General features: G+C 32.9%; 3 protein-coding genes across 3 annotated transcripts; 1 reads left to right on the top strand and 2 right to left on the bottom strand.

Annotated features, from left to right (window-relative positions):
• Window positions 1-3,056, bottom strand: LOC18601860 (cytochrome P450 81D11). Its single transcript, XM_007032944.2, has 2 exons — window positions 2,081-3,056; window positions 1-704 (listed from the first exon to the last, which is right to left on the bottom strand). Exons 1-2 carry the CDS (start codon window positions 2,975-2,977, stop codon window positions 87-89), a joined length of 1,515 nt encoding a protein of 504 aa, XP_007033006.2. The 5' UTR covers window positions 2,978-3,056; the 3' UTR covers window positions 1-86.
• LOC108661594 lies at window positions 3,605-4,458 on the top strand. The gene is made up of 2 exons (XM_018119042.1): window positions 3,605-3,652; window positions 3,955-4,458. The coding sequence occupies exons 1-2, from the start codon at window positions 3,605-3,607 to the stop codon at window positions 4,456-4,458; spliced, it is 552 nt and encodes a 183-aa protein (XP_017974531.1).
• LOC18601858 (cytochrome P450 81D11) lies at window positions 13,248-15,044 on the bottom strand. The gene is made up of 2 exons (XM_018118646.1): window positions 14,148-15,044; window positions 13,248-13,955 (listed from the first exon to the last, which is right to left on the bottom strand). The coding sequence occupies exons 1-2, from the start codon at window positions 15,030-15,032 to the stop codon at window positions 13,335-13,337; spliced, it is 1,506 nt and encodes a 501-aa protein (XP_017974135.1). The 5' UTR covers window positions 15,033-15,044; the 3' UTR covers window positions 13,248-13,334.

Raw genomic sequence — 23,751 nt, 5'->3', positions numbered from 1 at the left:
TACACACATAACGAGAGATAACCATTATTATTACACATTGAACAAATTGTATTTATTGGTGAGCCGCTTAGAAATATAAAACCATGTTAAATAGTTCCGGTGAGAACCTTGTTGACAATGGGACGAGCTTTACACATGGCTTCTAATGGCACGACTTTAGGCATGGTGATTCCATTACCTTCAGCCATGTCAACTTCTTTCTCACTAACTCTTTCCCATTCAAAACATTGGATCAATGAGCCCAAGGTCAAGCCCACAACTCGTTGAGCCAAGCCAGCTCCAGGACACGCCCTTCTTCCTAATCCAAAAGGCATCAGCTTGTTTGATTCCCTCTCTCCATTCCCATGCCTCTCAGGCTTAAAACTTGTCGGATCATCCCACAATGTCGGGTCTCTATGAATAGCCCATGCATTGATCAATACGATCGTGTCACGTGGCACATCGTATCCGCATATCCTGCAATCAGTTGACGCCATGTGTGGGAGTAGGAGAGGAACTGAAGGGTTCAACCGAAGGGTCTCAAAGATGATACTTTGAAGGTATTGTAGCTTGGAAACATCAGGTTCATCAATCAAATTTTCTTGACCAATTTGACTATCCAGTTCTGTTCTAGCTTTCTTCAATACATCTGGGTTGTTGAGTAAATTGGACATTGCCCATTCCAATGTGACTGCTGATGTATCAGTTCCGGCTAGCAGCATTACCTACACAATATATAATTTCTACCTGTAAATTTTATTCTCACGAAGATTAATATCTATACACAAGTTAAAATAAAACACTTTCTTGAATGGATTCTATATTTCTTCTAAAGAAGACAATGCAAGAGAAAGGTCAACAAGTATCATAAAACTAATTAATATAAGCTCATTATGTTTTTTGTCAGAGCACGGACTTATCTTTTGTAGATAAGCCATCGTGTGGTGTCAGCCGTGATACCTTCCAATTAATACAGACTCAAGCAAACTCTTTCCACAAAATTTGGATTTTATGAATCATTGACTTGGATCCGTTCCAAAGTGGTCCACATATACAATCCACTGGCTTGAACCATGCCTAACATGAGTCTTCTTCAACCACCACTCATCCCTCATTGGCAAATTCCAGTGCTATTTGACTGGATGCCTATCATGAGTCAATCTTGGACCATCACTCATCCCTCACTGGCAAATTCCAGTGCTATTTGACTGAGAGGAAACCATTCTTAATATATTAATAATTGCATGCACGTGCAATTTCCTAAACCAAATAAAAACTTTGCGAATCGATAAGATCAATAAAGTCTTCTGAGGTACTAATTAAAAAAAATAGTTTGGGCATCCATTAATTATTAGTTTTTTCTTGTCGATACCTGTTTTGATTTAATATAACCTTTCAATTTCATCCAAAAAAAGAAAATAATAACCTTGCAATCCTGCCGAAGACACTAAAACATAAGTCTTACTAGCTAGTTGCGATTAGCTGAAAATTTTACTTTGCCCGTGACAAAAAGTTACTGTGATTGAAGATTCTTGAGCAGTAGAAATCGTGTCGGACATATTTTATATTTTTGGCTTTTGGATGTTACCTATGCCCATCTGCATTCACCGTCACTTGTCCGTTTTAATGAATAATAAGAAAATTGGAGTGGGACAAAATTCTTTGCCTCAGGACTGAATATAATTCAACCCAAATAAAGCTAATGTTTCACTAGAATCATCAAAATGTCCATCGTTCGTTCACCAAACAATTGAAAATATTATATATAGAGCTCTCATCACGAAAGTCCCATTACTAGTTTGATTTTTTTTTTCCCTTAGAGAAGGCTAAATTTAATTTCTGATTAGAGGTTGACATCCTAAAGGAAGAAAACAAGGGATTAACTAAAATGTTCTTTGCAAAGCCAAAACTATATATTCATTTTATCCCTAAATCCAATTACTATGGGTTTTTTTATTAAACATTAAAATTAATATAGCATTTTTGAGTATTTGATTTCAGTGATAAGTATATATATATAGCTTGCCAAAAAGTGGGATTGAAATCTCCTCTTTCTAAAATAAAAAACATAAGAATTTAAGGTAGTGGTCAGGGCTCTTACAAGAATTAGGCCTTTGATAAGTTGATCAGTATAGTAATCAGGCTCAGTTTGTTGCAAAGAAAGAAGATGATCAATCATAGTATTCCCTTGCCTCTTAGCTCGAACCTCGTCAATCAACTTTTGCAAAAGCCGATCCATCCTCTCTCCAAGATTCATCAATTTTTTCAAGTAACTCCTTCCACCAATCCAATTCAAAATGGGCAGAAAATCCCCTGGATGGGCAACTCCTCCACTTGCAAAAGACTCCTTCATTAGCTCCCTAAATTCCTTTGCCTCTCCTTCGTCCGTCACACTGTCCCCACCATGGTACCTCTTCCCTGCTACCATTCTCATAATATTATTGAAAGTTAAGTCGACAAACAGAGATTTTAACTCCACCTTGGTAAATTCTTGTCCAGAATTATCATCACTCGATAGTTTCATCAACAGTCGCTTGACTTCATCTTTTCTAATGCTTAGAAAGGCGTTCAAGCGACTGGATGAGAAGATTTCGATGGCACCAATCCGACGAAGGTTGCGCCAATGATCACCGTAGGGTGAGGCAACGACCGTGCTCCAATTGTAGCCAAGGTACTTGCCTATGAGTAACTTGGGGCGGTAAGCTAGAACGATATCGTTTTTGGTGAAGCATTCCTCGGCTGCTGTTGATGACGACACTACAACTACAAGGCGGGAGCCGAACCGAAGGGAGAAAATAGGGCCATATTTTTGGGAAAGACTATGGTAAAAGCGATGGATGGGTCTTTTTATAAGGTGGAGGTGGCCGAGAAAAGGAAGAGGAGATGGACTTGGAGGAAGGTTTTGTTTGGAAGTTTTGATTTGAAACAACAACTTGAAGCAAAAGAGAAGAAGGATAAGAGAAAGAGATGAGAAAAGGATTGTTGATTCTAGTTCCATGTTTACAATTTTGCTAGTTTCTTTCTTGAGCTCAATATGAAGAGGAATTTTCTTTGGTAGTATGGAAGCAAATGAAAAGAGCTTGTTTTGTACATGTATATATATAGAGCTAAAAACGTGTTTCATGATTTATTCTAGAAATTAAGGAAGGGACATAAGATAGTTGTAGACATCTCATTTTGTTAGAGTAGTCTTATTAATAGATTAAAAAAATAAAAATTAAAAGATAAAAAATAATTAAAATTAAATTAAAAAATATTGATATAACATTTAATAAAGGATATTAGAGAATTATGACATATATCATAATGAAAGATAATGAGGATCATAACCGGTATGTTAGGGATCATGACAGATATGACAAATATGCTGGAGATCATGATAAATATGCTTTTTGACTTAGTGATATAATTTTCTGATCTAATTCCCTTAATTTCCTTAATTATAGGACGTTATAACCTTTATTTAAGCATTACATTTTATTGTACAAATTGTTTTCCTTTTATATTGATGCTATGACTTGTATATAAACGGATGAATATTAATCGAATAAATCATTCAAGAGAGTATTCAAACTCTTCATGGTCTCAAAGTAAGGTTGCAGACAACCTAAGCTAAAATTCTCTAATGGCCGATAAGAATAAGGAAGGAATAAGTAAGGGTAACGAGAATTTGGTATCCACCATAGGTACGACTACACTAAACAGTACCTTAGTCGAAACCAAATCGCCTTTTTATTTACATCCCTCAAATCATTTTGGCCTAATATTTGTTACACATCCATTAAGTGAAATTGAGAATAATTACTTCACTTAGAGGCATAGTTTCTTGAATGCTCTCTAATCCAAGAACAAACCAGGGTACCTGGATAGATCGATTATGAAGCTAGAAATCAAGTCCCTAGATTTCCAAAGTTGGGTACAGTGTAATACAATAGTACTATTTTGGCTAATTAATACTTTGTCAAAGAAATGTAGGGAGAAGCAATACATACAAAAAATACAAGTGAAATATGGGTTGATTTCCAAGAACGATTCACTCAAGGCATTGCACTTAGAGTCTATGAACTCAAGCGAGCAATTATGCTTTTGCAACAAGAGAAGGTCCCAATCTCTACTTATTATGGAAAATTGAAAGCTTTATGGAATAAAGCACAAAGCTTTCTACCCTTACCGGTTTACACTTGTGGAAAGTGCATTTGTGGTGTCTTGAGACAAATGCAAGAGATGCGTGAGGAAGAAAAGGTATTTAACTTTTTGATGGGATTGGATGAAAGCTACAAAACCGTGTGTTCCCAAATTCTCAGCTTGGAGCCCTTGTCGACTATTGGATGGGCTTATGTGATAGCGGCACAAGAAGAGAAGCAGTTGGCAATGGCTGCATCACTACCCACGGTGCTCGAAAAAGTTGCTTTGACGGCGAGAAATCAGACAATTGAAGGTGCAAGGCATGGTAGTGGGCAAAAGATAGGTGATTGGTGAGACCATTGTAGAGGGGCAGGAAATCGTCCCCATTGCATTCATTATGACGAAATCGGGCATACTCGTGATTCTTCCATGAGATTGTGGGCTACCCACCGGATTGGCAGCGGAGACAGAAACCCAAGGAAGATCAGACAAAAATGCCAACGATGGTGGTTGTGAAGTAGACTCATGCATTTGCAGTTGAGGGAGAAACGGACATGGGTCACGAACCTTATTCATCTGTGCCTAGGCTTACGTAGGCCCAATACCTAGTAATTGATGGATCTAATGGGCCAGTAGACAAATGAGTCCAACTTTAATAGTGGACCAACAATCAACATGGCCTCAAATGTCCATACTACAAAATTTTCTAGTAAATCATCTTGCAAGAACAACTTGTGGATAATTGATACTGGGGCCATAGATCATATCACTCATCAAATTGACAGTTTGTTCAACATGGTTAAAAGTTCTAATATCCCACTTGTCCAAATTCCAAATGGTGATACTGTGCTAGTACATGTTGTGGGCCAAGTGAATCTTGGGCCCAATTTAACCATGGATAAAGTTCTTGGCGTGCCTAATTTTCATTTTAATTTGCTATCTGTGAACAAAAATAACTCGTGACTTGAACTGTTTACTCATTTTTGGACCTGATTTTTGTGTGATACAGGACTTACTCTTGAGGAAGCCGATTGGACTGGGTAAAGTGCGAAATGGATTATACTACTTGGAGCCAATGAGGTAGGCAAGGTTTTTTTGGCTAAAGGCAACGATAATGCTTTGCCGTGGCACCATCGATTGGGGCACATTCCTTTGGATAATCTTTCAATAGTTCCAAATTTATTTGTCACCTGCATTGGAAAGGACAATTTTCTTTGCAATGCTTGTTGTAGAGCGAAACAAACTAGATTGCCTTTCCCAATTTGTAGAAATAAAAGTTTACATGCCTTTGATTTAATCCATTGGGATTTTTGGGGGCCTTATCACACTGCATCCTTTTCAGGAGCACATTATTTTCTCACTATTGTTGATGATTATAGCCGAGCAACATGGGTTTTTCTTATGAAGCAAAAATCAAAAACTAGAAATCTCTTGCTTTATTTCTTCTAGTGGGTCATGACACAATTCAATACACAAATCAAGATATTGCGAATAGACAACGGTTTGGAATTTAAGCATGAAGATTTGGTGGATCATTAGTTTGAGCATGGCATGGAAAGACAAACTAGTTGCACAGACACACCTCAGCAAAATGGTGTGGTGGAACGCAAATATCAACACCTCTTAGAAGTAACATGAGCACTTCGATTTCAAGCCAACCTTTTTATCACCTTTTGGAGTGAATGTGTGATAACTTTATGATATAGAGTTATTTGAGCTTAATTTTAATAGTAATTTAGTTTAGTTCTTGTAGTAATGCTTAAAAATTAGTAGATTTTACTTAATTATTTTAAATTAGTTAATTCGGTATTTTAGCCATAACTTTCTCTATAGAGTTCCAAATGAAGAGATTCTTGGTCCATAAAAAAGATAAGAAAAACTGTACAACTTTCATGTTTACCACTTTACCTAGTTCGGCTTGGAATATGGTAAAAATTCTTGTCGAAGTTAATATACTGTAGTAGTCTTAGAGTTATTACGATTTCTGTTAATCAATTGGAAAAGGCTGTGACCCACATAGTCTGATGAGGAAATCCTGATTGAAATTGACTTTTTTCTTCACCCAACTTAGCCTAACTTCAAAGTCTATAAAAATAATCTTTTGAAAGACTTTTAAAAGAGAGAGAATGAAACACCAGTTTGACAGCTGAGAGTCAAGCCACAGAGTCATTAAAGTTGAGAAGAATTTGAAGGATTCAAAAAAAATTGGAGATCAAGAGTTTTACTCTTAGAGTTTCTGTATTCTTTATTTTTCTTAGTTTTGTTTTCAATGTTTAAACTTATTTTGATGATAACATGTGACTTGATGAGGAATTAAATTATTTATCTAAGATTATGATTGAACTCAATATGTAGTCTGATTTATTTATCTCTCTTTTGTTTATGTTTGATGGATTTAAGTCGTTTATTTTATTATATTCTCAATGTTCTAATTGCCTGATCACCAATTAGATTGAATAGGAAACCTAGGTTAAACCTTAACGAAGGAGATTTAGGTAGACCTTGAATAGAATAGCGTATGATTGAATGCATTTAGTTGATTAGGTGATTTGATTTGCATCTAGGGTGGACATACACCTATAAGTCATACGTAGTTAGGATTAGAGCACAAACTTAATGAATCTTTCTTCAATTTAATTTGCATAGACATATAATAAATTAATTGGGGCTTTTAAAAAAAATAGTAAATTAATTGGGAGAGGTATTTTTATGGGAAACTCGACAGAGACTTGTAAATAATTTAGGATTCTAGGTTAACAACTTAATCCATTAAACTGAGTTAAGAGAGAGAGACAACAATCAGATGAAGTATTGAGGGATAGTATAATCTTAGATCCGTAGTTAAGTGACTTTTATTTACTATTTAATTTTGGTTTCAATTTATTAGTTTTAGTTTTTTTTTATTTTAATTATTTGGATAAAATTAAGGTGTTATAATTTTAGTAGTTAATAGTAGGAATTAAACAATTCTTTGTGGGAACGATACTCTACTTCATTACTCTATTACTTGTTAACGATATGTGCACTTGCTTGAGAAATCAACAACAATGTGTACCCACTCCAGCATATTTGTCATGATCCCCAACATATCTGTTATAATCCCCATTATCCTTCATTACGATATCTGTCATGATTCTTTAATATCCTTTATTCGCCAAGGGTTACACATAAATTGAAGGGGTGGATTTCCATGAGACCTTTGCTTCGGTTGCAAAATTGGTCATAGTACGCTGTCTTTTAGCTATCACTGCTGTACGCCATTGGGAGTTATACCAACTGGACATCAACAAAGCCTTTTTACATGGGGAATTAGAAGTAGAAGTCTACATGAAAATACCTCAAGGCCTTGCTAGAAATAAGGAGTAGTGTGTCTATCGACTTAAGAAATCTCTATATGGACTTTGTCAAGCATCGCGAAATTGGTATCAAAAGTTTACTAATTCCTTACTAGCCATTGGATTTATTCAATCGTATGCCAATCATTCTCTATTCACATACTCTGCCAATGAGTCATTTGTTGCAGTATTAATCTACGTTGATGACATTATAGTAACAGGGACTGATGCATTTAAGATTTCAAACTAAAGGCTCACTTGGATCGTGAATTTTGTATTAAAGATTTGAGCAAGCTGAAATATTTTTTGGGCATCGAGGTGGCATGTTATCCATCCAGCATTGTCTTGAGCCAACGGAAATATGTGCTTGATATATTGGCAAATAACGGCCTCATTGGTTGCAAGCTTGTTTCGTCACCTATGGACCAACAGGTCAAGCTCCATCCTAATGAAGGACCACTTTTGTTCAGATCCAGGGTAGCACAGAAGGTTAATTGGAAGGTTATTATATCTCACTATCATAAGACCTGATATTAGTTTTCTCATTCATGTACTAAGTCAATTTATGCATTGCCCACGTTAGCTTCATTTCGATGCAGCTCTACGTGTTCTTAGATATATGACAGGGTCCCTAGGCCAGGGTTTGTTGCTTCTTGCTAATAGTCAGTTGACTCTCAAAGTTTACTGTGATGCAGATTGGGCAAGTTATCCAACAACACATAGGTCAACCACTGGATACATCATCTTTCTTGGTTCATCTCTTATCTCATGGCGATCTAAGAAACAGTTAGTTGTTTCTTGTTCTTTCGCAGAAGCAGAGTATAGGGCCATGGCCACGACAGTAAGTGAGATTGTATGGCTTCTTAAATTATTAGCTGACCTTCGAATTTCACACCCATCACTAGCTTCATTATTTTGTGACAATCAAGTTACACTTCACATTGCTGCAAATCCAGTTTTTCATGAATGTATCAAGCATATCAAAATAGACTGTCATTTTATCAGACAACACATCCAATTCAAAACCCTTGTTCCATAATCCATCTCATCATAATTTTAGTTGGCAGACATTTTTACCAAGGCTTTTGGACGGAATCATTTCCATGATTTAATGGCCAAGTTGGGCATTACTAATCTTCATGCTCCAACTTGAGGGGAAGTAATGAAGGATATTAGGGAATCATGATAGATATCATAATGAAGGATAATAGGGATCATGACAGATATGCTAGGGATCATGACAAATATGATAGATATGCTGAGGATCATGACAGATATGCTCATTAACTTAGTGATATAATTTCCTGATCTAATGCCCTTAATTTCCTTAATTATAGGATGTTAAAACCTTTATTTAAGCATTACACTTTATTGTACATATTATTTTTCTTTTATATTAATGCTATGACTTGTATATAAACGGATGAATATTAATCGAATAAATCATTTAAGAGAGTATTCAAACTTTTCAATATTTAAATAGCCATTAAATTATATATATTTTAAAAAATTCAAATAAATTTTTATTTTTTATTATATTTAATTAAATTTTTATAATTTTTTTATTTCGTACGTGTGTTGAGATGTGGGTTGATGAGGAGGAGGTCTTATAAATGTTTTGTTGGGTTTTGTCTTCTTTTTTTAGCATGTTTCTTTCCTTTGGAATTTTATAGGCTGGGTTTTATGTTGTGAAGGTCAAACTAAGGAGGATTTTGTATAAGGTGCTGGACATGAGTTAAACTTTTGTTTACCTATGGTGAGGTACGAATTAAAGGTAGCCCTTATTTATTAATGAAATATACCATGCTTATTGAAAAAAAAAAAGAAAATGTTTTCCAATCTTTCACTCTCCGTCTTTAATTAGTATGATTTAAATAAGTCAAGTGATACAACGGATTCTTATAATATATCAAAGTGTTAATCAGTAGTCTTTATATAATCATTAATAAAATCAAATTTTATGTTTTTCAAAATTAATAATGTCAATTCAATCATTAATGATGTTAAAATTTTTTTCATTATGTATACTGGTGTGGCATTTGACTCAGTTAACGAGATATTGAATATGATGATTTATAAATTTTGCAATCAACTTCTATTTGTCTTGCATTTGTTGTTAAGTAATTACATTTGTGTTCCTATATTATATGTGTTTAGAAATACAACATCATTAAGCTTGCAGTTATTGTGTTAAAGACTAATTATTCAATCAACTTCATGTTATTATATTATACATGAAGATCTTGTGGTGTCATTGAGCTCAGTAATACTAAAATTTATATGTATCATTTAAATCATGTTTCTATTATGTAAAAAAATGATTAGGCTTCAAAAAGAGGCAAGAAAATGGACAAAGCATGACCACACATGTTAGTATGGGCCCTATAAACTAATATGTGGTTTTATAGGAATTACAATTTAAGATATTTATGTACGACATTTTGTTATTTATGGTAACATTGAGGTAGTTTTTTATCTATGAATTCGTAATTTAGTTATTGTTTATACTTATGTAGATAAAAACCCATGGAGCTATATATGCTTTGCAAAGGAATTATATTGAGATACAATTATAAGATCATTATGCATCAAAGCACTGTTCTTAAAAGTTCTTGATCCTTGTATTATTAAGAAAAGGGCATCAATAATGCTAAAAATCGACACATGCTATGTTCCTTGTGAAGTAAGCAACTAAGCTCATATTAAACTATATAGATTGGAACTAGCATGTGGGTGCTTGCCTTGGGGGAGCAGGTTCACTGAACATGATCCAACATGAGAAGTGCATTTGATATCTTACTCTAGTGTCTATGCAATACTTCTAATGTGTCAGTCATGTAAATACTCCTTAGATTTCAGACACCAAGTTATCTTATATGTGAAGTCCTATGCTTTGATTTCATCTTTATGAGTCTTACTAAGGATGTCAAATCATGATGTTTTTAGATATAATATGAAGCATGTAAAGGCAAATAAGTGCTCCAGATAAGAATCATCACCCTAAATAATTCAAGGGAATATCTCCTAATAGTTTTTGGTTGATATTATCTTAGTCAAATCCTTAGCCAATGTGATTGGGTGATTATGAAATGAGTTTCATAAGTCTCTATAAAGCTAATGATTTAACTACAAGAACAAATATAGAGATCAAAAAGAATAGACATTACACCATGCTCTCATCATTTTCGGGATATATGATGAGGGAATGAATTAAATTGATGGATTGCACACTGAAAGATTGTAAAAAGACCCCATTGATTCTCCTAAGAATTGGGTGGCCATTATGCATTGTTAGATTTCAATCTTGACTTGTGGAGTTAAATCAATTTAATATGAATATGATTCATTTAAATTAATTAATAAAGAATGTGATTCAATTCTATTGCCAACATGTTAAGAACTTAATGAGTCACGTACAAAATTTGCATTATAGATTAAATTGTGTGTACGATTTAAATTATAGTTAAATCATAAACTAGGTTTTTAACTATTAGAGACCTAATTAAAATGGTTTAATTAAGTACTAGGTCAATGTTTAAGGAGTTATATTATTGAGGACTTATTTGAAAAATAAGTAAATTATTTAGCCTAGATATAAAAGGTCTTTTTCTAACCACTCCTCACAAGAGAATTTTTGTCAGAAAAATTGAGAGTCTTTTCCTTGTGCCCCCACCCTTGTGAGACCTCTTGGGAAGAGTTTCTCTTGTGTGGTTTGGATAGAATTGAGTAAGGAAAAGGAGGACAATTGGTTGTCCACTTTGCTAGCACATAGGCATGGTTAGATAGCTCTCTCCTTGTTGAAGTTTCCATTGCAAGTGTCTGTGCATTTGTTGGAGGTCAAATAATCGAGTGGCTTAGGTTTTTTCCTCTTTTGTAGTGTTCATGGTTTTACTACCTAAGGGTGTCATTGTGATAACCACATTACTTGGCAAGGTAATCTGATTTTTTTTTATTACTTCTCTCTTTCTCAAAGTCTTTGTTTGCATCAAAACTCCAAGAAGTTCCATGGTAGGTGCGACATGGTGTCTAGTTTAGTTTGTTTAGGTTTTTTTTTTTATATTTCTTCTGCTGTCATGATCTCTTCTATGCCATTCCCAACAACACCAAGATCCTAAAACTAAAATATCTAGACTCAATGTAAGTAAATAATTATGCTATCGTACATTAATTTTTTCTATATTCTATATTGATTTTACATATCTTTTGTTTCATTCAAAAACTATGAAAGGCCTAATGTTTTGTTACTACAAATCAATTGCTCCTAACAATTAGGATTCTTTTTGCTTACTTATGTACTTATAGTTTTAAATTTTGCGTGCCATTACCATTTTTACTTTGAGACACAAAGAAAGAAAAATGATTGATAGAAAATATAAGGAAAAAAATGTGGCCTCTTCACCAATCTTAACATAAGTAAGCGTTGCAACTAGAACCAAGAAAGGGAAATATAAAGCCTGAACATGAGAATGTTATCATCAAATGCATTGATATTATTATATTGTTTAATTTAGGGCTAGCTCTAGGGTAACGCGAGCAAAGCCCTTCCTTCAGACCTCAAATTTTAATAGGTCTCACAATTTTATAATGATATAATTAATTTATATTAAAAATATATAAAAATTTAAATAATTAATAAAATATCTACTTATTCACTCATGCCTAATAAATATGTATTTTCTCTTACTTCTCACCTTCTTGTTAATTTTCAACTATTTATCTCATTTCTTATTAAAAATATATAAAAATGGAATAATAAATAAAATGACATATTTTCTCAATTCTCTAATTATGTCCTTAATAATCTCAATTTTTTATCACTTCCTAATTTTCACAATCATATTAATTCTCAACTATTTCTCTTGTTCCCGATCAACTAACAATAATACATATTTAATGATCTTTAGCTATTTCAATAAAAAAGGTTTCATTTTCTTAATTTCAAAAAAAAAAACCTTAATTAAATATTTAGCTTTAGGCCCTTGAGGTTATTGAGCCATCCTTGATTTAATTTTTTGCATAAAACGTTGAAAATTATAGATTTTTGTTTATCGTCATCATGTACATAAAGCTATTGGCCATTGCCTTGATTTTTGTTTTAATTAATGGCCTCTAAAGTTCAAACAGGATTATAGATTTTTGTTTATACTTAAATGGTTTCCTATAGATTTTGATATTATATGGTATCAAATTTAGATCATGTCATACATAAGTTTGGTATAGATCAGTCCAGTTTGTTTTGTGGTGTTTATCGTCTAAGTATAATGTAATGTAACGCTATCTTTTGTGGGTGGCAGTATTTATGTTGGGCTATATGCTTTGTATCAATTTCTCTCTGTGGCCATGTGTCTTGGCAGCTGATTTATCATTGTCCTATTGGCTTTTGGTCATGCCCTGGTTTTTCAGGGTGTTGTATCGTTTTTGATACTTGATAATAAATCAGTCTTGGTTGAGAGAAAAAATCGGTTTCAATTGAAACTTGGGAATTTATCCTCTGTTTATTATTGCTATAGTTAAACTTAGATTACTTTGATTGCTGTAAAGGATGTTGTTAATGCAGTAGTTATATTAACTTTTGTTACTTTGATTTTCATAATAATTGAATGATCAATAGGTTCAAACATCAGGAAAAACTTGATAACACCATTGTTGCTATTAGATTCAATTTAATGAGTCAAGAGAGGATATTTTTCCCTGGTTCATCCCAACAAATTTATTTCATTGATGCTGGCTCTTAATATATAACAATTATATACAATCCAAATCATCCAAAATATAATAATAACAATAATAAAATTGAACAATGCACTAATGGTGCCCTGCTACAAGATTATGTATACTAGCTAAGAAATCAAAGCCTATTGTTGCAATATGTTCACCAAACTTATGACAAATAAACTAAACATTTTCCTTGCACAATACCTTATTCACGATGGGGCGAGCTTTACACATAGCCTCCAATGGCTGAGCTTTATGCATGATGCCTGCCGTTCCTTCAATCATGTCAATTTCCTTGCCATCAACCCTTTCCCACTCAAAGCATTGAATCAATGATCCCAGAGTTAATCCCACCAAACGCTGAGCTAGGTTTGCTCCTGGACATGCCCTTCTTCCTAGCCCAAATGACATGAGCTTGTGTGATTCTCCCTTCTCTTTTTGAAATCTCTCTGGCTTGAAACTTGTTGGATCATCCCATAGTTTTGGATCCCTATGAATAGCCCATGCGTTGATCAGTACGATCGCGTCACGCGGCACGTTGTATCCACCTATGGTGCAATCACTGGATGCCATATGTGGAAGCAGAAGAGGAGCTGCAGGGTATAATCGAAGAGACTCGGATATGACGCTTTGAAGGTAATGTAGTTTGGAAACATCTGGCTCATCAATCAAGTTTTCTTGGCCAATTTGACTGTCTATTTCAGCTCTAGCTTTCTTCAACACTTCTGGGTGGTTAAGCAAATTGGACATTGCCCACTCTAATGTGACTGCAGATGTGTCTGTTCCTGCAACTATCATCACCTGCACAATAAGGTTTGTTTGTTAAACATGCATGCCAATACAATAGAACAATTAGAACTAAGAGTAAGAGGTTTCACGTTTGAATAGTCGGAAAGGAATGATCGGTTTGTGTATCTCAAGCTCATTGGACTTTCAGCCGTACAAACAACGAAAAGGGAAAGGACAAAAGAAAAAGATTCAAGTTCAACTAACCAATACGAGCCCTTTCAAAATGTCGTCAGTGTAGTAATGAGGCTCAGATTCTTGCAAGGAAAGAAGGTGAGCAATCATACTAGTATTTTCCTGCCTGTAACTTCGGTGCTCATCAATCAACTTTTGAAAGAACACGTCCATTCTCTTTCCAAGCTTCTTATCCTTCTTTTCATACCATTGACCAAACCAGCTCAACATCGGAAAGAAATCTGCTGGGTTTGCTGCCCCACCATGCTTAACTACCTCTGCTATTAAGTCCCTAAACTCTTTTGCTTCTGCTTCATTTGTCACTTCATCTCCATAGTACCGCTTCCCTGCTACCATCCTCATGATGTTATTGAACGTCAACTCAGAGAGCATAGATTTCAGCTCCACTTTCGTGAAGTGTTGGCGCGAATCACGCGACAGTTTCAGCAACAAGCGCCTGATTTCGTCTCTTCGAACACTTATTGATGTGTTTAGGCGACTTGATGAGAAGATTTCAATGGCACCGATTCGACGTAAGTTGCGCCAATGGTCACCATAAGGCGAGGCTATAAGTGTGGTATAGTTGTAGCCTAGGTGCTTCCCCTGGATTAACTTGGGGCGATTAGCCAAGATGATATCGTTCTTGGTGAAGCATTCCTCGGCTGCGGCTGAAGATGATACTACAACCTGAAGTCGAGAGCCAAGCTGGATGGAAAAGATAGGACCGTATTTTTGGGAAAGAGTATGGTAGGAGCGATGGATGAGGGGTTTTAGGAGGTGGAGGTGGCCAAGGATGGGAAGTGAAGGTGGGCTTGGAGGGAGGTTTTTGTGGGATTTTTTGGATTGAAAGAAGAAGTTTAAAGAAATGAGGAGTAAGACAAGAGAAAGAGAGGAGTAAAGAATTGTTGTTTCTTCCATGTTTAATTTGCCTCGTTGAACCTTTTCGACTTTAATTTGATGATGGGTTTAATTTATATGGTGTGAAGAAATGAAACGGTTTTCTTTAGAGGAAATTGTGGGAGATGACTTTTCTTTATAAAGACATTTTAAAAGTAACCATCAAAATAAGTTTAACTGTTTTTACCGATATTTAGTGATGACTTGACGAAAATATTTTTTAAACTATTTCAAATAAATTAAACTATTCATCATAATTTCTCCTCATTACTCCTCATCTGTGCTTCGGATTTCTCTCTCACCATTCCAGTCTCTCAAATTTTATCAATTTCTCTGTTCGGCATTTATCTGTTATGCTTCCGATTTCTCTCTCTCGCGTTTTCAGATTTCTCTTTCTTACGCTTTTAAGACACCAAGCAATGGTTTTGACGTGCTTGGGTGAGTGGTTGACTGTTTGAAAAATTCGATTTTTAGGTATTTTGGATAAAAATAAAACTGTAAAAATAATCACAAATGTATAAAATAGCTTTTAATTGAATCAATTCGAGACCTAGATACCTATAAACTCAAAATTTTGAAATTTATAAATGTAGGTTTTCAAAGAATTTTTTTTTAGTCAAAGTAGGTATTTTAAATAAAAAAATATTTGTATTTTGATTTATGAAAACATGTTAGAAACACTTTAATCTATGCCAAATTGTCAGAAAAACAAAAAAAAAGGTTGAGAGGATTTGAAATTTTGGTTCGTAAGTAATAACAACAACATTTTAGACATTAAAGTATAACAAAATATTTTTGAATATGTCGTGTAATAATAATATTTTTTCAATATGGCGTGTAACAACAATATTTTTTTTTTCAACATGGCATGTAACAACATTTTTTTAACCATGACGTGTAACACATTTTTTTTACATGGCGTGTAACAACAGTATTTTTTTTCAACATGGCGTGTAACAACCTAATCATGGCTTGTCACAAGTTTTTGTATATGGCGTGTAACATCCTAACCATAGCTTGTCACAGGATTTTGTACTTGGCTTGTCACATATTTTTGTATATAGCGTGTAACACGCTAATCATAGCTTGTCACAAGTTTTTGTATATGACGTGTCACATATTTTTGTATATAGCATGTAACACACTAACCACGGCATATCACAAGTTTTTGTACATGGCATGTAACAAGTTAATCATAACTTGTCATAGGTTTTTGTACATGACGTATCACATATTTTTGTACATAGCGTGTAATACACTAACCATAGCTTGTCACAGGTTTTTGTACATGACATGTAATATCATAACGTGCAACTTTATTAAAAATAATTTTATCTAACTTGATTAAAAATAATTAAACTTATAAAGAGTGCTATTTTTAAAAATATCTTATCTTTAAAAACCTTTTGTTTATATATAATGAGGGTGTTATCCAAGAACTAACTGCAAAAATCTGGAGCCGTCTTTTAATTGGAGAATAAAGTATGGGTGGACTTTTCCTTGTCAGACTTTGAACATGGAACATTTATAATTACGGGTCTTCCTTGGCTTATTTCCCCTTTCCCCCTCTCGATCTCGCCGTCTCCTATCTTTGCAAAAGTGGTCGTAATTAATTAATGTTATACATCGTGCTCCACCAGGCGTCAGCGCATACGTGATACTCTTCCAGCAAAGGAGAGGAGGGATACCTTTCTATGATTGAAACTTCCACTCTTTGAATGTTACGTCTTTTATCAACCGTCAATTTCCTCACTCTCATGCTTCATTCCATCTACTCGCCTCTCCGTATTTTTTGACCACATCTTCACATGCTTCTTCGGAAACACGTATAGCTTTTCTTTCCCCTTTTTAATTTTTAAACAGTACATACTATATTTGGTATTTTTTTGAAACCGTACTATATTTAATATTTAACTAAATGTTTAAGTACGGGAAGATTATACCGTGGCATTATATTTATCTTCATAATAATCATGTAGCTTTTTGAATTACTTAATTGATACATCTTAAATATATTTTATTGTGTAAAAAGTCAATGATCTGAACATATGCTTTATCGATCTCTCTTTAATTGTTGCTTTTGTTATTAGTGTTTACTTTACACAGAAAACATTATAATAAAAAAACACAAAATACTTTGATAAAATTGTAAATAATTATTTGTTTTCAATTTAGTTTATGAATTAATAATCATTATCAATAATTTTATGAAGAACTTTATTCACAATAAGTCGAGCTTCTTAATTTCTTAACTCTTTTTACTGTGAATTATATATCTATAACTATATTTAAAGGAAGTCCCAAGGGGCTTCCTTGCTTGACACTTGACAATGATCAAAGAAGTCCCAAAAATTATAAAATTACAAAATTACCCATTATCAATCAAAAATCTTAAATAAGTTACTATTTTTAGCCAAATAAATGGCATTAAGTATTTATACATATCACCTTACTTAAAACTAATTATTATTCCAAACAAAAGTTATGATTCACTTTTTCTTTTTTAAAAGAGCCATATATGGTCCACTAATTAATTTAGAATTTGCCGTACTAAAAAAAATGAAAAATATTATTTATCCTAACACTTTTTGTTTTATGATACAATAATAACTTATTAATTCGATTATAATTGAAATTCATCCAATACCACGTCAATGGATAAAAATATTTAAAACAACAGTGATAAAGTAAATACCATGGCTCAAAAGTTATTTATATAGAAAAAACATTAAAAAATCTTCCTTTATCTTTTAACTTAAACATTATTGTAATTTAAGATTTTTTCCACGTCGTGTTTAATTAAATCTCTTCCTCATGGACCAAATAGCAATCTATAACTATAAACCCCTTTGGGCCTTTCTTGCTTGACACTTGGTAATGATATTGCTTGAAGAAGGAAATCGACTATAAAGCTCAAATTCAAAAGTCAATTACTTTGTGAGAGGTTCACTTCTAGGTGAAATGACATTTATATTGATTTAACTATTTGACAAAGCTAATTACTCGGTCATTCTCATTTCTTAAATTTATTAATAATATAAAAAGAAAATTTCTAACAACCACATAAATGAAAATCAATTAAATCCAAAATATGAGTATGCTTACTTACATGTCAATAATTTTTTTGATGATATCCATATAAAGGTACACAAATCTTATAAAATTTCCAAAATGAGTGTTTTCAAAGTTTTCTACTTTATTCAACGGCTACAAAATATGTTTCTTCTTAAACACACATAAAATTTGACATTATTGAAATACCCCATTTTAGGCCTATCTTATCATCTAAAATTTATGAGTATAAATAAGAGAAAAAAGTTAAGAGAAAACTGAGTTGTAAAAGTAGTAATATAATTTGTATAGTTACACTTTTTTTGCTTCATCATTAGCAAACAAGCACATAATTGATTATACAACTTTAGATCACTAAATCAACTTGATTATGAAAAAAATAAAAATAAAACACTTATATGCATTTTAGATCACTAAATAAACTTGACTATGAAAAAAAAAGAATACACTTACATGCATGTGGGCGTCCTATTTAAGCTAATATATAATCTCATATAAGCTTTTTACAACAAATTAAGCATTGAAAATTAAGAATAACCAAAAAGGGTTTGTTATATTTAAAGAAATTCTCAAAGGGTTTTTGGCTTTACACTTGACGAGGTTCTTGGTTTGACACGTGGTTGTTGAGGCATGGGCTTGAGGTATAATGCGATTAGTTTGTGGTTGGCTTTTTAGGCTCGAGCTTAGGGTATGGGGTTAGGTTTGGATTAGATTTTTTCTCTCTCATAGTTTATATGTGAGTATTTATAAAAAATTCCATTATTTATTACTCTCATATCATTTTTCAATATTAAATGTAACTAATGTAAAAAGTTGCATATCAACTAACTAAGAGATAGGGCTTTGAGAGAGATTGAGTTACTACATATTTTATTTTTTAAGTGTTAAATGTAACTAATATAAAGCGGTGCATATCAGCTAGTTAAAGATAGGGTTTTGAGAGAAATTGAGTTATTGCATATTCTATTTTTCAATGTTAAATGTAACTAATGAAAAGTGGTGCAGATCAACTAACTAAAAATAGAATTTTAAGGGAGATTGAGTTACTACACATTTTACTATAAGTTTGGAGATTTTATATAAGGTTTTGTTTTTTTGTACAGAAGCACCATCACAAATATTGATGGCCACAATAACAATAGTTATATATTTTATAAAATGATATTTTATACATGTTAATGTACATCAACAATTAGATATGATAATATAATTACTATTATATATCTATTTCACAATGTATTCTCAATTCAATTAGAAAAAAAATTTTTTTTACCATCACGAGCGAATTGCACTAGCAGAAGACTAGTTTCCTTTGAAGCGTCATATCTGAGACTCTTCGATTATACCTTGCAGCTCCTCTCCTGCTTCCACGTATGGCATCCAATGATTGCACCATAGGTGGATACGACGTGCCACGTGGCACGATCATACTGGTCAACTTATGGGCTATTCATAGGGATCCAAAACTATGGGATGATCCAACAAGTTTCAAGTTAGAGAGATTTGAAAACGAGAAAGGGGAATCACACAAGGTCATGCCATTTGGGTTAAGAAGGAGGGCATGTCCAAGAGCAAGCCTAGCTCAGCGTTTGGTGGGATTAACTCTGGGATCGTTGATTTAATGCTTTGAGTGGGAAAGGGTTGATACGAAGGAAATTGATATGACTGATGGAACAAGAAGCACCATGCCTAAAGCTCGACCATTGGAGGCTATGTGTAAAGCTCGCCCTATCGTGAATAAGGTATTGTACAAGGAAAATGTTTAGTTTATTTGTTATAAGTTTGGTGAACATATTGCAAAAATAGGCTTTGATCACTTAGCTAGAATACATATTCTTGTAGCAAAACACCATTAGTGCATTGTACAATTTTATTATTGTTATTATTAGATTTTGGATGATTTGGATTGTATATAATTGTTATACATTAAGTGCGATTATCGATGAAATAAACTTGTTGGGATGAACTCAGGAAAAATTCTCTCTTGACTCATTAAATTGAATCTAATGACAATAATGGTGTTATCAAGTTTTTTTGATGTTTGAACCTATTGATCATTCAATTATTATGAAAATCAAATTAACAAAAGTTAATATAACTACTACATTAACAACATCCTTCATAGCAATCTAAGTAATCTAATTAAGTTTAACTATAGCAGTAATAAACAGAGGATTAAATTCCCAAGTTTTAATTGAAACCCATTTTTTTCTCAATCAAGATTGATTTATTATTAAGTATCAAAGACGATACAACACCCTGAAAAACCAAGGGATGACCAAAAGCCAATAGAACAGTGATAAATCAACTGCCAAGGCACAGAAATTGATACAAAGCATGTAGCCCAATATAAATACTGCTACCCACAAAAGATAGCGTTACATTACATTATACTGAGACGCTAAACACCATAAAACATATCGGACTGATCTATACCAAAATTATGTATGACATGATCTAAATTTGATACCATATAATATCAAAATCTATAGGAAACCATTTAAATATAAAAACAAAAATCTATAATCCTGTTTGAATTTAGAGGCCATTAAAACAAAAACCAAGGCAATGGCAATGGCCAATAGCTTCATGACAGTAAACAAAAATCTATAATTCTCAAAGTGGAATGCAAAAAATTAAACAATATAATAATATCAATGCATTTGGTGATAACATTCTCATGTTCAAGCTTTATATTTCCCTTTCTTGATTCTAGTTGCAACACGTGTGTTGAGATTGGTAAGGAGGCTACGTTTGTTTCCTTATATTTTCTATCAATCATTTTTCTTTCTTTGGGTAATAACATGCGAAATTTAAAATTATAAGTACATAAGTAAGCAAAAAGATTCCTAGTTGTTACGAGAAATTATTTTGTAGTAGCAGATCATTAGGCTTTTCATAGTTTTTGAATGAAATAAAAGATATGTAAAATCAGTATAAAATATTGAAAAAATAACGTACGATAGCATAATTATTTACTTACACTAAGTTTGGAAATTTCAATTTTAAGGTCTTGGTATTGTTGGGAATGACATGGAAGAGATCATGGCAATGGAAGAAATATATATAAAAAAAAACCTAAACAAACTAAACTAAACACCATGTCACACTTACCATAGATCTTCTTGGTGTTTTAATGCAAACAAAGACTTTGAGAAAGAGAGAAATAATCAGAAAAATTAGATTACCTTACCAAGTGATGTGGTCATCATGATGGCACCCATTCAGTAGTCAAACTGTGAACACCACAAAGGAGGAAATAATCCAAGCCACTCAATTATTTGGCCTCCAACAGATGCACATATAGCTTCAATGGAAACTTCAACAAGGAGAGAGCTTTCTAACCATGTCTATCTGCTAGCAAAGTGGACAACCGATTGTCCTACTCTTCTTTATTGAATCTCCAGCCAAACCACACAAGAGAAACTCTTCCCAAGAGCTCTCACAAGGGTGGTGGCACAAGAAAGGGACTCAATTTTTCTGACAAGAATTCTCTTGTGAAGAGTGGTTAGAAAAAGACCTTTTATATATAGGTTAAATAATTTACTTATTTTTTAACTAAGTCCTCAATATTATAACTCCTTATAATATTAACCAAGTACTTAATTAAATCATTTTAATTAAGTCCCTAATAGTTAAAAACCTAGTTTATATGTGACTTATTAAGTTCTTAACATGTTGGTACTAGAATTGAATCATATTCTTTATTAATTAATTTAAATGATTTATATTCAAATTAAATTGATTCAATTCCATAGATCAATATTGACATTTAGCAATGTATCATGGCCAGTCAATTGTTAAGAGAGTCAAAAGGTTTTTGACAACCTTTCAGTGTACAGTCTATCAGTGTAGTTCATTTCTTCATCATATATCCTAGAAATAAAAAGAGAATGGTGCAATGCCTACTCTTATTGATCTCCATATTTGTTTTTGCAGTTAGATCATTAGTTTTATAGAGACTTATGAACTTATTTCATAATCTCCCTATCACCTTGGCCAAGGATTTGATTAAGCTAATATCAACTAAGAACTATAATGATATGTCCCTTTAAATCACTTGGGTTGATGATTCCTATCTTGACCACTCATTTGCCTTCACAAGCTTTATACTATATCCAAAAACATCCTGATTTGGTATTCTTCAGAAGACTTGTAAGGATGAAATTAAAGCATAGCATTCCACTTATAATACAACCTGGGGTTTCAAGTATAAGGAGTATTTACATGATTGACACATTATAAGTATTGTGTAGATACTAAATTGAGATACCAAATACACTTCTCATGTTTGGTCATGTTCAGGGAACTTACTCTCCCAAGGCAAGCGCCCATATGTTAGTTCCAAGTATCTATAAACTGCAACTTATGAGATCGATTGCTCACTTTACAAGTAAAGAATATAGCATGTACTGTTTTTTGAGCATTATTGATATCCCTTTTTAATACAATAATTAGGGACTTTTAAAAATAATGCTTTGATGCATAAAGATCTTATAATTGTATCTCAATACAATTTCTTTGCAAAGTATATATAGGTCAATGGGCTCTTACCTACATAAATATAAATAGTAATTAAATTACAAACTCATGGATAAAGAACTACCTCAATGTTATTATAAAATGCAAAATGTTGTACACAAATATGTTAAATTGTAATTCCCATACAACCACAAATTAGTTTGTAGGGTAACAAGTGTGGTCATGCTTTGTCCATTTTCTTGCCTTTTTTTGAACACTAATCATTTTTCTACATAATAGAAACATGATTTACACAATACGTATAAATTTTAGTATTATTGAACTCAATGAGATCACAAGATCTTCATGTATAATATAATAACATGATGTTGATTGAAGAATTAGTCTTTAACACAGCAATTACAAGATTAATAATGTCGAATTTCTATACACATACAGTATAGGAACACAAGTGTAATTACTTAACAACAAATGCAAGACAAATAGAAGTTGATTGCAAAAATTATAAGTCATCATATTTAATATCTGGTCAACTTGGTCAAATGCCACCCCAGTATCTATAATGAAAAATTTTAACATCATTAACAATTGGATTGACATTGTTAATTTTGAAAAATATAAAGATTTGATTTTACTAATTATTGTATAGAGACTAAATTTAACTCTTTGATATATTATAAAAATTAATTGTATCACTTGACTTATTTGAATCATAGTAATTAAAGAGGGAGAGTGAAAGATTGGGAAACACTCTTCTTTTTTTTTTTTATTAGCATGGTATATTTCATTAATAAATAAAGACAGTGGCGGAGTCAAAATTTCATGTTTGAGAAGATGAAAAGAAGAAATTCATTATTTGTAGGGATAAAATTATAAATTTTTTTTAAAAAATAGAGAGCAAAACTATAAAATTTGAAAAAAAACAAAAAAATTATTAAATTTTAAAATTTTAAAAGAGACTCCGCCTCTATATAGGGATTACCTTTAATTGGTACCCCATCATAGGTACACAAAAGTTTAACTCATGTCCAGCACCCTATACAAAATCCTCCCTAGCCTGCCCCTTGCAACATAGAATTCACCCATTATAATTCCAAAGGAAAGTAAACATGTTCAAAAGATAGACACCGCCCAACAAAACATTTATAAGGCCTCCTCCTCATTCACCCACGTCTCAACATATATA

The sequence above is a fragment of the Theobroma cacao genome, chromosome 4 (genome assembly GCF_000208745.1).
Source record: "Theobroma cacao cultivar B97-61/B2 chromosome 4, Criollo_cocoa_genome_V2, whole genome shotgun sequence".
NCBI lineage: Eukaryota > Viridiplantae > Streptophyta > Magnoliopsida > Malvales > Malvaceae > Theobroma > Theobroma cacao.
Note: the sequence above shows the minus strand (reverse complement) of the source record. Positions and strands in the feature narration are given on the sequence as shown.

Coding starts and splice junctions, on each gene's coding strand:
- LOC108661594 (XM_018119042.1), top strand. CDS start 3,605: ATGGCCGATAAGAATAAGGAAGGAATAAGTAAGGGTAACGAGAATTTG. Junction 3,653..3,954: donor GTAAGGGTAACGAGAATTTG/GTATCCACCATA, acceptor AAAGAAATGTAG/GGAGAAGCAATACATACAAA.
- LOC18601860 (XM_007032944.2), bottom strand. CDS start 2,977: ATGGAACTAGAATCAACAATCCTTTTCTCATCTCTTTCTCTTATCCTT. Junction 705..2,080: donor TTATCAAAGGCCTAATTCTT/GTAAGAGCCCTG, acceptor TATATTGTGTAG/GTAATGCTGCTAGCCGGAAC.
- LOC18601858 (XM_018118646.1), bottom strand. CDS start 15,032: ATGGAAGAAACAACAATTCTTTACTCCTCTCTTTCTCTTGTCTTACTC. Junction 13,956..14,147: donor TTTTGAAAGGGCTCGTATTG/GTTAGTTGAACT, acceptor CTTATTGTGCAG/GTGATGATAGTTGCAGGAAC.